This window comes from Geotrypetes seraphini, chromosome 9 (assembly GCF_902459505.1).
Source record: "Geotrypetes seraphini chromosome 9, aGeoSer1.1, whole genome shotgun sequence".
Classification (NCBI taxonomy): Eukaryota; Metazoa; Chordata; class Amphibia; order Gymnophiona; family Dermophiidae; genus Geotrypetes; species Geotrypetes seraphini.
The window spans coordinates 102,117,653-102,134,339 of NC_047092.1; the positions used below are offsets into that span (position 1 = coordinate 102,117,653).

Genomic DNA, 16,687 nt, shown 5'->3' on the forward strand with positions numbered 1-16,687 from the left:
GAGATAGTGGATGCCTTTCAAGAGGCTCTGCTCAGACAAATGGTGACAGAACCCACAAGGGAAAAAGCAATATTGGATCTGGTCCTCACAAATGGAGAGAGTATCTCTAATGTTCAAGTGAGTGCTCACCTGGGAAGTAGCGATCATCAAACAGTTTGGTTTGATATAATGGCTAAAGTGGAGAGCGGCCGCACGATACTTAAAATCCTAGATTTCAAACGTACGGACTTTAATGCAATAGGAAAGTACCTGAAGAAAGAGCTGTTAGGATGGGAGTACATAAGAGAAGTGGAAAGACAGTGGTCTAAGCTGAAAGGAGCAATAAAAATGGCTACGGACCTTTATGTGAAGAAAATCAATAAAAACAAGAGAAAAGGGAAGCCGATATGGTTCTCCAACCTAGTGGCTGAGAAAATAAAGGCGAAAGAGTTCATGAAATATAAAAAAAACCCAAGAAGAGGAGAGCAGAAAGGACTACAGGGTGAAACTGAAAGAAGCCAAGAGAGAGATACGTTTGGCGAAGGCACAGGCGTAAGAACAAATGGCTAAAAATGTAAAAAATGGAGATAAAATTTTTTTCTGATATATTAGTGAAAGGAGGAAGATAAAAAATGGAATTGCTAGGCTAAAAGATGCTGGGAACCAATATGTGGAGAGTGATGAGGAGAAAGCAAATGTGCTAAACAAATACTTCTGTTCTGTGTTCACAGAAGAAAATCCTGGAGAAGGACCGAGATTGTTTGGCAAAGTTACACGAGAAAATGGAGTAGATTCTGCGCCATTCACGGAGGAGGGTGTTTATGAGCAACTTGAAAAACTGAAGGTGGACAAAGCGATGGGACCAGACGGGATCCATCCCAAGATACTAAGGGAGCTCAGAGAGGTTCTGGCGAGTCCTATTAAAGACTTGTTCAACAAATCTCTGGAGACGGGAGTGATTCCTGGGGATTGGAGGAGAGCGGATGTGGTCCCTATTCATAAAAGTGATCATAGGGATGAAGCAGGAAACTACAGGCCGGTGAGTCTCACTTCAGTTGTTGGAAAAATAATGGAAGTGTTGCTGAAAGAAAGGATAGTGTACTTCCTTGAATCTAATGGGTTACAGGATCCGAGGCAACATGGCTTTACAAAAGGTAAATCGTGCCAAACAAACCTGATTTAATTTTTTGATTGGGTGACCAGAGAGCTGGATTGAGGACATATGCTAGATGTAATTTACTTGGATTTCAGCAAAGCCTTTGATACAGTTCCTCATAGGAGGCTGTTGAACAAACTTGAAGGGCTGAAGTTAGGACCCAAAGTGGTGAACTGGGTCAGAAACTAGCTGTCGGACAGACGCCAGAGGGTGATGGTTAATGGAAGTCGCTCGAAGGAAGGAAAGGTGACTAGTGGAGTCCCTCAGGGTTCGGTGCTGGGGCCAATCCTGTTCAATATGTTTGTGAGTGACATTGCTGAAGGGTTAGAAGGAAAAGTGTGCCTTTTTGCAGATGATACCATGATTTGTAACAGAGTAGACACCGAAGAGGGAGTGGAAAATATGAAAAGGATCTGCAAAAGTTAGAGGAATGGTCTAATGCCTGGCAACTAAAATTCAATGCAAAGAAATGCAGAGTAATGCATTTGGGGATTAATAATAGGAAGGAACCGTATATGCTGGGAGGAGAGAGGCTGATATGCACGGACGGGGAGAGGAACCTTGGTGTTATAGTGTCCGAAGATCTAAAGGCAAAAAAACAGTGTGACAAGGCAGTGGCTGCTGCCAGAAGGATGCTGGGCTGTATAATGAGAGGTGTAGTTAGTAGAAGGAAGAAGGTGTTGATGCCCCTGTACAGGTCATTGGTAAGGCCCCACTTGGAGTATTGTGTTCAGTTTTGGAGACCGTATCTGGCGAAAGATGTAAGAAGACTTGAGGCAGTCCAGAGGAGGGCGACGAAAATGATAGGAGGCTTGTGGCAGAAGACGTATGTGGAGAGAATGGAAGCCCTGAATATGTATACCCTAGAGGAAAGGAGAGACAGGGGAGATATGATTCAGACGTTCAAATACTTGAAGGGTATTAACGTAGAACAAAATCTTTTCCAGAGAAAGGAAAATGGTAAAACCAGAGGACATAATTTGAGGTTGAGGGGTGGTAGATTCAGGGGCAATGTTAGGAAATTCTACTTTACGGAGAGGGTAGTGGATGCCTGGAATGCGCTCCCGAGAGAGGTGGTGGAGAGGAAAACTGTGACTGAGTTCAAAGAAGCGTGGGATGAACACATAAGATTTAAAATCAGAAAATAATATTAAATATTGAACTAGGCCAGTACTGGGGAGACTTGCATGGTCTATGTCTGTGTATGGCCGTTTGGTGGAGGATGGGCTGGGGAGGGCTTCAATGGCTGGGAGGGTGTAGATGGGCTGGAGTAAGTCTTAACAGAGATTTCGGCAGTTGGAACCCAGGCACAGTACCGGGTAAAGCTTTGGATTCTTGCCCAGAAATAGCTAAAAAGAAAAAAAAAAAAAAATTAAATTGAATCAGATTGGGCAGACTGGATGGACCATTCGGGTCTTTATCTGCCGTCATCTACTATGCTACTATATAAAAATTGATCTTCGGGACATTTGGAGCATTGAGATTAAGCATCAAATTACTGTGTCTCAATGGCCACAAATTTGGTCTTGGAGGATGAGATGTACAGTGTCTGCATCTATGAGACAAACTTGTTTTTTTCTGTTACATAGAGAATTTTGGACCCCAATTCGTTTACAGAAGTTAAATAGCTCTAAGTCAAATACAGTGGTACCTCGGTTTACGAGTGCACCGTTTTGCGAGTGTTTTGCAAGACCAGCAAAAATGGCGTCTCGGAAACCGAGCTTGCCCCCCGCGATACAGCACCCTCCTCCTGCGATACAGCAGACCCCCCCTCTCCCCCCCCAATCTGAAATCCTCCAGGCCCACCTGAACACGCTTCTTACCCCCATCTGGCCACCGGCAACGGCATGTCTTTTGCGTTGGTGCCGTGCCCTAAGATCTGCGTCCTCTTGAGCCTCTGCGCATGCTCAAGGCCTGCGAGTTCACGTTCTCTCCGAGATTCTCGGTTTGTGGAAGGTTTTCATGAATTTAAAGAATGTTATTGTTTAGGGGGGAGGGGTGATATAATTCTGATATGGATTTTAGCAGAATATTAAGTGTTGTATTTGAGTTTCAAATGTTATAAATGCTGTTACACTTATATTAAGTTTTTAAAAATGAATAAAGAATTGGAAAAAAAAATCGATAGCTCATTGGTAGCTTTTGAATATTCATTTGAATTAACTGTGCCTGTAACATCAGTCATGTTCTGTATTTGATGATAACAACTTGTGCCATAGTAGAAATAGTTCATATGTTAAACTTGCTTGGGAAATTGTTCTTATATAAGACTGGCTTAAAAGATATTTATTACTTAGTAAAACTCCAAGTGTACCAAATGCAAATTGTATATCAATTTAGCATTAGAGGAGATCATATGAGTTATTAAATCTATTGTTGTTGCACTCTAACATCGGAACCCAATGGTGTCCCGTTTTAAAACAACCATTTGTTATAGAATCCAATTTAAAGCTCTATTTCTTGCTCAGAGTTTTTTATTCTCTACAGCCTGCTTATTTACATTCGTATTTGATTCCTTACTTGCCATTAAGAATTTTGAGATCTATTCAAGATAATAGAATGGTAATACCCTCTGTTTATAGAGCTAGATGGGAGTCTACTCAAAATAAAGCATTCTACTTTGCAGTTCCAAACCTATGGAACCATATGTCACTAGAGTTGAGATTAGAGGCAGATTTAAAATTTTTCCCCTTTAGGGAACACTCATATTGTTGGTATTGTATTCTATGCTTTATAAAATCAATAAAACTCTTTGAACTAAAAAAAAAAAAAGAACGGGGAATACTAACTGGCAACGATCGAGAAACAACCAGTGGTAGTGAATCTATCCTCTAAAACAGGGGTGCCCACACTTTATGGGCTTGCGAGCTACTTTTATAATGACTAAGTCAAAATGATCTACCAACAATAAAATTAAAAAAAAACACAAAGCACACTGAAAGGCAGAGAAAATGTTAATTATTCATATTCCGGGTTTTTTCAAAGAGGTCACGGCAGATGACTCTATGCAATGTCACCTCAGTAACAAAATACAAAAATAGACAAATACACCCCCTCCCTTTTTACTAAACCACAATAGTAGGTTTTAGCACAGGGAGTTACGCTGAATGCCTCGTGCTGCTCTCAATGCTCATAGGCTCCCTGCGCTAAAAAACGCTTTTGCGGTTTAGTAAAAGGGAGACATAGTGCAAAATATAGACAGCAGATATAAATTCTCAAAACCGACACATTTTGATCACTAAATTGAAAATAAAATCATTTTTCCTACCTTTGCTATTTGGTGATTTCATGAGTCTCTGGTTGCACTTTCTTCTTCTGACTGTGCATCCAATCTTTCTTCCTTTCTTTCAGCCTCCTGTATGTTTCCTCTCCTCCAGACCTCATTTTCTCCCCCAACTTTTTCTGTCTCCCTGTTCCCCCTTCTTTCTGTCTCCCTGTCTGCTCCCTTTTTTTCTTTCTCCATGCCCTCCCCTAAGCCACTCGGTTTGCTGCCACCGCCATCAGGGAACAGCCCCCAAGCTTTCCCTGCAGAAGCATCGCGCTGACCAGCATTCCGCTCCCTGACGTCAATTCTGACGTAGGAGAGGAAGTTCCGGGCCAACAAAGCATTTCTCCTCATTCCATCCAGCCTGAGCCACATCTCTCCTTGATCCAGCATTTCCCTTCTGTGTCTGTCAGAATTACCATTCCACCTATTTTCCAGCATCACCCTTCTTTGTGTCCATCTCACCTATATCCCTATCTCACCACTTTTTCAGAATCTTCATTTGTCTCTGTCCCTGTCTTTACCCCATGTTCACCATTTGCCCTTTCAATGTCTTTATCTCCCCCCCCCCACACTTTTTCAGCATTACTTCTATGTCTCTATTTCACCTCCTCTTCATGTCCCCTCTGTATCTCTATCCTTATTCAGTAGGTCCTGCTTACTCTTTCTCTTCTTTGTGTCACTATCTCCATTTTCAGCTTTCCCCCCTTTTCCTTTGTTAATGCACCTTGTAGCCAGAATCTTTCCACCCTCCCTCCACTCCGGCCCAGCCCAGTATGAAATATTTCCTTTTGTTTCCCTCCTCTCTCTCTTTCTCTCTCTCTTCTCCTCCCTCACCCACGAGTCCTGCATCTGGCCCTCTCCCTTCTACCTGCACCTGGCAAAACCCCCCTGCTCTGCGGCTCTCTTAAGCAACTCGTCAGCAGCGGTGATCAAGACAAGCTGCCAACATCGAGGCCTTCCCTCTACGAGTCCCGCCTTTGTGGAAAAAGGAAGTTGAAACAAGTGGGACTCGCAGAGGGTAGGCCCCGAAGGCAGAAGCTTGTGTCGATCGCTGCTGCTGAGTTGCCAAAGAGAGCCGCGGAGCAGGGGGTGTGGCTGGAAGCAGGTAGAAGGGAGAGGGCTGCTGGAAGAGGTAGAAGTTCCGGAGTATGACACCGACCCGGGCCAGGATGATTTCTTTTTCAGGCTGTTGCTGCTGCCGCCGCCACCCCCCCCTCCCTCCCCGAAATGACAAAAACATCCTAATGCCCAGCGTCGGCGTCTTTGACGTCAGGGAGAGGAAGGCTGATAGGCCCGGTAGATCGGGACGGCAACACGAGTCATTCACAGAGCCCGCGATGGGCTCTGCGATCGACTCACGTTGCCTTCCTGAGCTACCGGTCGATCACAATCGACGCGTTGGGCACCCCTGCTCTAAAACATTAACATCATCAGAAATCAATGTGTTATCAAAAAGGATGTCTTTTGTTCCTTCTAACCACTTTGATACATTTCAATTTCAGACTGATTTGGAGAAATTTTAAAGAAAATTGCATATACAGATCTTTTTTGCAGATACTCTGACAAGTGATGATTCTTCATTAGAAATAAAATTGAATGGGTACCTCCTACCCCTATGGATTCGATTTTGACTAATTTTAGAAATCAGTCTGAAATTGAAGTATATCAAAGGGGTTAGAAGGAACAAAAGACATCCCTTTTGATAACACATTGATTTCTGATGATGTTAATGTTTTAGAGGATAGATTCACTACCACTGGTTGTTTCTCCCTGCCCTCCCCTTTCTTTCTTTCTGTCTATCTTTCTGTGTCCCTGTTCTGCCTCCCTATCTTTCTTTCTGTCTCCCCTTTCTTTCTTTCTCTCTGTCTGTCCTTTCTTTCTTCCCAAGCCACCGCTGGAGTCTGTCTGGGAACAGGCCCCCAAGCCACTGTTGCTGCCAAGTTCTCCCTGTTCCCTGATGCTGCAGCAGGCCAGCAGGGACTGCAGAAGCGCTGGGCCCACCAGCCTTCCCCTGACATCAATTCTGAAAGGAAGTTCCGGGCCAGCCAAGCAGTGATTGGATCTCCAGGGATCGGCAGAGGAGGTACGACAGACAGCGCAGGAAGGGGGGACAGGGTGCATAGCCTGGGAGGGGGAGGGGGAAGAGTCTGACAGGGGACTGACAGGGGAGGGAGGGGGGCTGGGTGCAGACCCTGACAGGGGAGGGAGGTAGGGAAGGGGGCTTGGTGCAGACCATGACATTGGAGGGAGGGAGGAGGGCTGGGTGCAGAGCTTGACAGGGGAGGGAGGAGGGGGCTGGGCGCAGAGCCTGACTGGGTAGGGATGGGGCTGGGTGCAGAGCCTGACTGGGGAGAAAAGGGGGCTGGGTGCAGAGCCTGACAGGGGAGGGAGGGAAGGGAGCAGGGCACTTAAATATTAAGCCGCCCGACTTATATTCTAGTCAACCATTTTTCCTCCCGGTCAGTCAGTGGCTACCGCGAGTTCTGCTTTATTCAGCCGCTGAGCGGCACCGAACAGGAGTGTGCTTTGGCACTGCTGCTTGGTGCTGAGTGGCCTCCATCACTGTTTGCTGCAAATTCTCGCAATTCGTGAGAATTTGCGGAAGACAGTCAGGAAGCTGCTCAGTGCCAAAGCGTGCTCCTGCTTGGTGCCACTCAGCAGCTGAAGAAATCAAAACTCGCAGCAGCAACCGACCAGGTTAGCGGGGCAGGAGTGCGGAAAGCTCGCTTCTGCCTGTTGCACCTCTGGACCACCACGGATTAGCAGAAGAGATACGACAGACGGACAGAGCAGGGAGCAGAGCCAATTTTGGGGGAGGCCACAGCCCCTGTGGACCCCCCTCCCCCTCCATTCTTGTGTTCAGTTTTGTAGGCTGTATCTGGCTAAGGATATAAAAATACTTGAAGCGGTCCAGAGAAGGCGACGAAAATGGTAAGAGGTTTGAACCAAAAGAAGTATAAGAAGAGACTGGAAGACCTAAATACGTATACTCTGGAGTAGAGGAGGGGCAGGCAAGATATGATACAGACATTTAAATACTTGAAAGGCATTAATATAGAACCAAATCTTTTCCAGAGAAGAAAAAATGGTAAAAGTAAAGGGCATAATTTGAGGTTACAGGGAGGAAGACTTAGGAGCAATGTTAGAAAATTTTAATGGAGAGGGTGGTAGATGCCTTTGAACACCCTCCCAAGGGAAGTGGTGGAGAGGAAACAGTGATGGAATTCAAAAGAGCGTGGGATAAAAATAGAATTTCTAATTAGAAAACAAAGGATGTATTTACTCTGATTTGTTTTTTGATGAGATTCTGAATGATTGTGTATAGATGCTTAAGTGTTTTTATTATGTTTTTATTACTTTTTTTGTGTTTTGTTGTTACTGAATGTTTGTATGATTTTGTATGTTCTGACTGTTCCTCACCTAGATTTGTAGATAAGCGGGTTACAAATAATTTTTAATAAAATAAATAAACTAAGGCCTTTATTGGATAGACCTGCACGGTCTGTGTCCCATATATGGTGATTCGGTGTAGGATGGGCTGGGGCGAGCATCAATGTGAACTCCACTAATATGGAATATGAGGATGTTACTGACCAGACTTTATGGTAGATATCCTGCAGACAACGGGATGGTTGGATAGGCTGGAGAGAGCTTGGATGACAACTTCAGCATTTGGAACAGTCTACGGCCCAGGAATATCAAAGAAGAGTGAAGTTAATCTAATCATGTATCTTTTTTAATGGGTATAGCTTGTGGGCAGACTGGATGGACCGTTCGGGTCTTTAGTTGCCGTCTTTTACTATGCTACTATGTATTGCATTCTGTTATGCTCAGGCTGGGCTGCAACCTGGGAGTCGTGTAACTACACACAAAATCCGAGCTATGGCAGCTTCTGTTGCTTTCTTACATTCCACTCTTATTGATAAGATCGGTAAAGCTGCTATTTAGTCCTCAGTTCATACATTCACATCTCACTACTGTCTGAAATCTTATCCCAGATGGGATGTCACTTCGGCCAAGCAATATTGCAAAATTAATTTTCTTAATGGCCAACATTCCCTCAATCCCATTCTAGTAAGCTAGAATGTGAGAATATGCTGCCTGCTTGTCCTGGGATAAAACACAGTTACTTACCGTAACAGGTATTATCCAGGGATAGCAGGCAGATATTCTCACAACCCACCCACCTCTCCTGGTTAGCTTCTTAGCTTGCTTACGGAACTGAGGAACCATGAGCCTATGTCAGGTGGTAAGGCATGCGCGGTGCGGGCAGTCGCAGTTTCTAAAACCTTAACGTGGCAATGCACTTTCAAAGCTGTCCATACTGGGGCTCCGTGGATGACGTCACCCACATGTGAGAATATCTGCCTGCTGTCCCTGGATAACACCTGTTAAGGTAAGTAACTGTGTTTTACTAACAATAGCTCTGCAAGTTCATTTTTCAATTCTGTAAGTACTCTGGGCTGTACTGTATATCATTTGGTCTAGGCAATTTGCTACTCTTTAATTTGTCAAATTGCCCCATTATATCTGCTAGTGTTACAGAGATTTGTTTCAGTACTCTGACTCATCAGTATTGCATACCATTTTTGGCACTGGTATGTCCCACACATCTTCCTCAGTGAAGACTGAAGCACAGAAGTTGTTTAATCTCATTGCTATTGCCTTGTGCTCCCTGAGTGCCCCCTTTACACCTCAGTCATCTAGCAATCCAACTGCTTCTTTTACAAGTTTCTTGCTTCCTATATGTCTAAAAAGTTTTTGTAATGTGATTTTGCCTCGAATGCAGTCTTCTCTTCACAGTCTTTCTTTGCCTTCCTTATCAGCACCTTGCATTTGATTTGTCATTTCTTAAATTATTTCCTATTATTTTCAGTTGGATCCTTCTTCAACTTTCTGATGTTTTTTTCTTTTAGTTCTAATAATTTCCTTCCCCCTACATGCCGGATGCCATTTGATCTTCGATTTGAAGAAGTCCAATCACATAACCCCTTCCTATCGACTCTTGCACTGATTGCCAATGGAGGCACTTGCAAAGTTCAAGCTGGGATGTTTTTGCTTTCTGGTTTAGCCCCTAAATATATAACTGACCTCTTTTCCTTCCCCACCAATAGACATAAGAGAAGCGCACACCTGAAGTTCGTCTCTCCACCGGTTAGAAGATGTAAATTTAAAAAACACCATCAACATCTCCTCTCTTATCAAGCAGCATTTTGGGGCAAAGTCCTGGAAAAACTAATTATGCACACAAATAACTATGGTGAATTTAGGAAACACCTAAAAACATACCTGTTCCTGAAGTACCTAGGTAGCTGATCTGCACAATCTCTCCCATCACAATCTTCCCATCTCAATCTCTCCCATAACAACTGATCTCTTAAACTGTTAGCCACTAATCTCCAACTATGTAAGTTCCACTCAATTTGTAGCAGCTTTCTAATCATTGTAAACCGCATAGAACTTCACGGTACTGCGGTATATAAACTGTTGTTGTTATTATTATTCTTATTATTTGGTCTTTCTTCCCCAGCTTGATCCAGTAGTGATTGTGATGATTCATTCACCCTTTTTAAGCAATGAAGACAGTGAAGCTGTCATCAGAACAAGCTATACCAACTTCATCTAGTAGTGATTGTGATGATGAAAATGACTTCTTCTGTTTTCAGAACATTGATAGTAGTGACAGAAGTGATATGGCTGTTGAATTGAACCTATTTCTAAATGACAATTCTTGTGAAGTAATCGATGTATTATAGTTTCCTCGTATCAAGGTACTGATTTTGAAGTATAGTGGTTTGGCATTCAAGTGCTCCTTTTGAAAGGCTTTTCAGCATGGGTGGACAAATTGGCTCCAAGAAGATGCAGAATGACAGACAACCTTTTTGAAATGAAATTGTCTTTCATTATAATGGGAACTGTTTAGTTAAAGAATTAGCGAGAGTTATACTTCAAAAACAGTGTTTGATACAAAGAAACTGTCATTGGACCTATATCTGAATGACACTTCAGACCTGGAACCCTATGACCAACCATTCTGATTAAATAAGTTTTTTGTTTCTTTCCTGGCACACTGAGGATTGCTAAATATAGATTGTTTGATTTCTGCACTGCTCATATGATAGCTATTTTCATGGTTTTATTTTTCCTTATTTGATTTAAATCTCTCTCTTAATTGTATTGGATCCCTGTATTTGAGTACCTAAGCATTTTTGTATAAATATAACATAGTAACATAGTAGATGACGGCAGATAAAGACCCGAATGGTCCATCCAGTCTGCCCAACCTGATTCAATTTAAATTTTTTTTTTTTTTTTCTTCTTAGCTATTTCTGGACGAGAATCCAAAGCTTTACCCGGTACTGTGCTTTGGGTTCCAACTGCCGAAATCTCTGTTAAGACTTACTCCAGCCCATCTACACCCTCCCAGCCATTGAAGCCCTCCTCCAAACGGCCATACATAGACGCAGACCGTACAAGTCTGCCCAGTAACTGGCCTAGTTCAATCTTTAATATTATTTTCTGATTCTAAATCTTCTGTGTTCATCCCACGATTCTTTGAACTCAGTCACAGTTTTACTCTTCACCACCTCTCTCGGGAGCGCATTCCAGGCATCCACCACCCTCTCCGTAAAGTAGAATTTCCTAACATTGCCCCTGAATCTACCACCCCTCAACCTCAAATTATGTCCTCTGGTTTTACCATTTTCCTTTCTCTGGAAAAGATTTTGTTCTACGTTAATACCCTTTAAGTATTTGAACGTCTGAATCATATCTCCCCTGTCTCTCCTTTCCTCTAGGGTATACATATTCAGGGTTTCCAGTCTCTCCTCATACGTCTTCTGGCGCAAGCCTCCTATCATTTTCATCGCCCTCCTCTGGACCGCCTCAAGTCTTCTTACGTCTTTCGCCAGATATGGTCTCCAAAACTGAACACAATACTCCAAGTGGGGCCTTACCAATGACCTGTACAGGGGCATCAACACCTTCTTCCTTCTACTGACTACGCCTCTCTTTATGCAGCCCAGCATCCTTCTGGCAGCAGCCACTGCCTTGTCACACTGTTTTTTCGCCTTTAGATCTTCGGACACTATCACCCCAAGGTCCCTCTCCCCGTCCGTGCATATCAGCTTCTCTCCTCCCAGCATATACGGTTCCTTCCTATTATTAATCCCCAAATGCATTACTCTGCATTTCTTTGCATTGAATTTTAGTTGCCAGGCATTAGACCATTCCTCTAACTTTTGCAGATCCTTTTTCATATTCTCCACTCCCTCTTCGGTGTCTACTCTGTTACAAATCTTGGTATCATCTGCAAAAAGGCACACTTTTCCTTCTAACCCTTCAGCAATGTCACTTACATACATATTGAACAGGATTGGCCCCAGCACCGAACCCTGAGGGACTCCACTAGTCACCTTTCCTTCCTTCGAGCGACTTCCATTAACCACCACCCTCTGGCGTCTGTCCGACAGCCAGTTTCTGACCCAGTTCACCACTTTGGGTCCTAACTTCAGCCCTTCAAGTTTGTTCAACAGCCTCCTATGAGGAACTGTATCAAAGGCTTTGCTGAAATCCAAGTAAATTACATCTAGCATATGTCCTCGATCCAGCTCTCTGGTCACCCTATCAAAAAATTCAATCAGGTTCGTTTGGCACGATTTACCTTTTGTAAAGCCATGTTGCCTCGGATCCTGTAACCCATTAGATTCAAGGAAATACACTATCCTTTCTTTCAGCAACACTTCCATTATTTTTCCAACAACTGAAGTGAGGCTCACCGGCCTGTAGTTTCCTGCTTCATCCCTGTGACCACTTTTATGAAAAGGGACCACCTCCGCTCTCCTCCAATCCCCAGGAATCACTCCCGTTTCCAGAGATTTGTTGAACAAGTCTTCAATAGGACTCGCCAGAACCTCTCTGAGCTCACTTAGTATCCTGGGATGGATCCCATCTGGTCCCATCGCTTTGTCCACCTTCAGTTTTTCAAGTTGCTCATAAACACCCTCCTCCGTGAACGGCGCAGAATCTACTCCATTTTCTCGTGTAACTTTGCCAGACAATCTCGGTCCTTCTCCAGGATTTTCTTCTGTGAACACAGAACAGAAGTATTTGTTTAGCACATTTGCTTTCTCCTCATCACTCTCCACATATTTGTTCCCAGCATCTTTTAGCCTAGCAATTCCATTTTTTATCTTCCTCCTTTCACTAATATATCTGAAAAAATTTTTATCTCCCTTTTTTACATTTTAACCATTTGTTCTTCCGCCTGTGCCTTCGCCAAACGTATCTCTCTCTTGGCTTCTTTCAGTTTCACCCTGTAGTCCTTTCTGCTCTCCTCTTCTTGGGTTTTTTAATATTTCATGAACGCCAACTCTTTCGCCTTTATTTTCTCAGCCACTAGGTTGGAGAACCATATCGGCTTCCTTTTTCTCTTGTTTTTATTGATTTTCTTCACATAAAGGTCCGTAGCCATTTTTATCGCTCCTTTCAGCTTAGACCACTGTCTTTCCACTTCTCTTATGTCCTCCCATCCTAACAGCTCTTTCTTCAGGTACTTTCCCATTGCATTAAAGTCCGTACGTTTGAAATCTAGGACTTTAAGTATCGTGCGGCCGCTCTCCACTTTAGCCGTTATATCAAACCAAACCGTTTGATGATCGCTACTACCCAGGTGAGCACCCACTCGAACATTAGAGATACTCTCTCCATTTGTGAGGACCAGATCCAATATCGCTTTTTCCCTTGTGGGTTCCGTCACCATTTGTCTGAGCAGAGCCTCTTGAAAGGCATCCACAATCTCCCTACTTCTTTCCGATTCCGCAGACGGAACATTCCAGTCCGCATCCGGCAGGTTGAAATCTCCCATCAGCAGAACCTCCTCTTTCCTTCCAAACTTTTGGATATCCACAATCAGATCCTTATCAATTTGCTGTGATTGAGTCTGAGGTCTGTAGACTACACCCACGTAGATAGAAGTTCCATCTTCTCTTTTCAGAGCAATCCATATCGCTTCTTCCTCTCCCCAGGTCCCTTGCATTTCGGTCGCTTGGATATTGATCTTTACATAGAGAGCTACTCCTCCACCTTTATGACCATTTCTGTCCTTCCTAAAAAGATTATATCCCGGTATGTTTGCATCTCATCCATGTGATTCACTGAACCATGTCTCTGTGATAGCAACAATATCTAGATCTGCCTCTAATATCAGGGCTTGCAGATCATGAACTTTGTTGCTTAGACTGCGAGCATTTGTGGTCATCGCTTTCCAGCTATTTTTCAGCGATAATCTCCTTTTTCGTATGGATTTTTGTGTCGTTTCACTTTCCATTGCAATACTAAGAAATGAGTTGCTGATATTGCTTATGTTGCAGCCTTTACTACTATCACATCTTTTCTTTTGCCGGGGGTGGTCTCTATAATTGTGCTTCGTACATACACCACCCCCACCTTCTAGTTTAAATGCCTAGAAAAATATTGTCTAAATTTCTCTGCAAGGTTTCTTTTTCCTGCTGTAGTAATATGTAGCCCATCAGTGCAATATAGCTTCTTGTCCTTCCATGTATTTCCCCATCCTCCTATGTACCTGAAGCCTTCTTGATGACACCAGGCTCTGAGCCATCTATTAAAGTCCTCTGTGTTTTTCACTCTTTGCTCTCCTTTTCCATATGCAGGCAGTATTTCAGAAAAAGCTAAAGTCTTTACAAAAGGTTTCACGCCCTCACCAAGCTCCCAAAAAGCTTTCTGTGCTGCAAGTGTGGAGTTGTTGGCCAGGTCATTTGTTCCCAGATGGATAACAACATCAGTGTTAAAATCCTTAGTTTCTTCCTTAATTATAGTCAGTATTTGCCTGGAACTCCTGGTAGCTGAGGATCCTGGAAGACATTTCACTATTTTGGTCTCCTCGCCCTGTGTTCCAAGGTTAATGCCTCTGATGATGGAATCCCCCAACAGTAATAGTTTTCTGTTTTTGGCTTTTTTATTTGTACTTAGGGTGCTCTTGTTCTCTTGAGTTTCCTTCATTGGTTCAAGTCCCACCTCCCTTCTGTTTTCCTGAGTATCGCAGTGCACTAGTGGAGCGAAGGAATTCTGTAGAGGTAATATTAGTGAAGGTGGATGTTTCTGTGTTATATGTCGCAGTCTTCCTGAGCCTACTGTGACCCATTTATTCCTGGGCTGTTTTATTCTTTGAGGTAGAGGTGGTAAGTTGGTATGATTTTGTGGAGTGATGGAAGCTGCTTTAATTGTATTCAATTCCTGTTTAAGTTTGCAGAGCTCCTCCTTAATACTGGCAAGTTGAAGACAGATGGGGCAAGCCTTAAGCCTCCAAATAGTATGTCTTGGAATTAAAGCACCACAGTGATTGCATAGAATAAAGGTCATCTTGATTGGTTGTGAAGTGACTTGATTTTAATAGTCCTGATTATATGGGTCTCTTTATATGAATAGTGGTCCCTGGGGTTGGTGGGACTATAAGTAAGACTACAAGTAAGGCAGAAATATAGGCTCTATACCACCTAAAACACAGTATTTTAAACAAAACTGCAGGTTCTATCAGTGCTACCCTAAAACACAGGATTTATAACAGATTTTCCCTACTTTAGTCACCCTGAGCCACAGGCACCAGAAATATAGGCTCTATACCACCTAAAACACAGTATTTTAAACAAAAATGCAGGAAGAGGAAATAAGATTTAACAGAGGAAAGAGAAGGATTTATTTTTTTGTGCTTTTTTATATTTTTTTTAGTAAGAAACAGGGAGGAGAAGAGAAATTAAGCAGATATAATGCTGAAAACCAGTGAAAAGAGCAGAATATGAAATGCTGAGTAACTTAGCTTTTAGAAGTTCACAGGGCAGCCTTGTTTCAGCAATATTTTATGTGATAATGGATGGATTTTCAATTTCTAGAATAATTTAGGCAATGTTGAAACAACTGTTTATATCCAAGAATTAAAAAAGTAACGTTTCTTTCATAGTAACTTAACATATTACTTTAATTTAACAAATGACTAGTAACTTTAATATATTACTTTTTCCTTGCAGTAACTAGTAACTTTAATATATTATTTTTACAAAGTAACACCCAACACTGCTAGTGTTGATACTTGCCTTTTTAATTGAGTTTTAATCAATCATGGAATTCTGTATTATTTTGTATGTGTTTGTATTCTTTCCAACCCAACCCATCTTACGCAGAGAATCCATGGCAATTTTAAAATATCTAAATATTAACACTGAGACCTGTCTTGAGGCATGCATAAGAGCCTTGGAGAAGGGGCAGGTGCCAATGCTGATGTTCCTCTGTATATCCCACCCCTCATACCACCTTCCCCAAGGCTTAATTTCCTTCCAATTGCCCCCCATCCCAGACATTTAATATCCCTACCCCTACCTCCCAAGGCATCCAAAGATCCATGACACTCCCATCCCTGATATCTTTCCTGGCTTTACAAGGACTCCCTATTGTCTATTTGAAGCAGAAGTGATCCCCAGTGGCTTCTGCTTTTATAGCCTGGTGTTCAAATATAGCTGTCATGGACCCTATTGGTAATATCTTGAATTTAAATAATCACTTTTCATTTCATTATGCATATTTGTACATATTTGAAAGGATTCAATTCTATTTTTAAGGAATCTGCTTCCTATTGGTCATGTCTGCATAGAAGAAGGAGAGAAACCAATAGTGATGTTACCATACATGAACTGGGGCAACCTTAAGCTGTTTCTTCGACAGTGCAAGTTAGTGGAGGCCAACAATCCACAGGTAAAGAGCCAGAAAAAATCCATACCAACCTAGATGGACTATATGTTTGTACGTGACTTTGTTATAACATAGACCAAAACTTAAAGAAATACAAGAGAGACTGTAAGCATTCTTCCTTTACTATTTGTTTTAGATTGGTAAATTGCAGGGCTGCATTTTGATTAAAAATTTTAATCACTGGGCATAACCAGCAATCCATGGGGAGGGGGAGGGGACTGGGGGGGGTCATACATTTCCTCTCCTCCCCACATTAAGCTTCATACCTTTTCTGATGGGGATACTGAAGACCTGCCAATCAAAGAAATACATTGCTAAAGCTACCTCCTTGTGATGCGTCAAGGAAATCAGAAGGGTGCCTTCAGCTACCGATGGCAATGCTCCCCAAGCATGCTCAGTTTAGGCATGAACTGAGCATTTTTGAGGAGTGTAGGTGTTGCTAGCTTGAGGAATGTAGGTAGCTTGAGGAGTGTAGGTGTTGGTGCCTTGATTTCCTTGGCTCACAGGTCTTCAGCTACCCCACC

At 42.8% G+C, this 16,687-nt stretch overlaps 1 protein-coding gene across 5 annotated transcripts in view; it reads left to right on the forward strand.

Annotated features, from left to right (window-relative positions):
* RYK (receptor like tyrosine kinase) overlaps positions 1-16,687 on the forward strand; it is a 1,376,634-nt gene that overhangs the window by 1,023,733 nt on the left and 336,214 nt on the right. For all 5 annotated transcript variants that reach the window (XM_033957872.1, XM_033957871.1, XM_033957870.1 and 2 more), the window contains one exon: positions 16,034-16,166. In XM_033957872.1, coding sequence (XP_033813763.1) covers positions 16,034-16,166 — 133 coding nt within the window. The remainder of the gene's footprint in view (positions 1-16,033; positions 16,167-16,687) is intronic.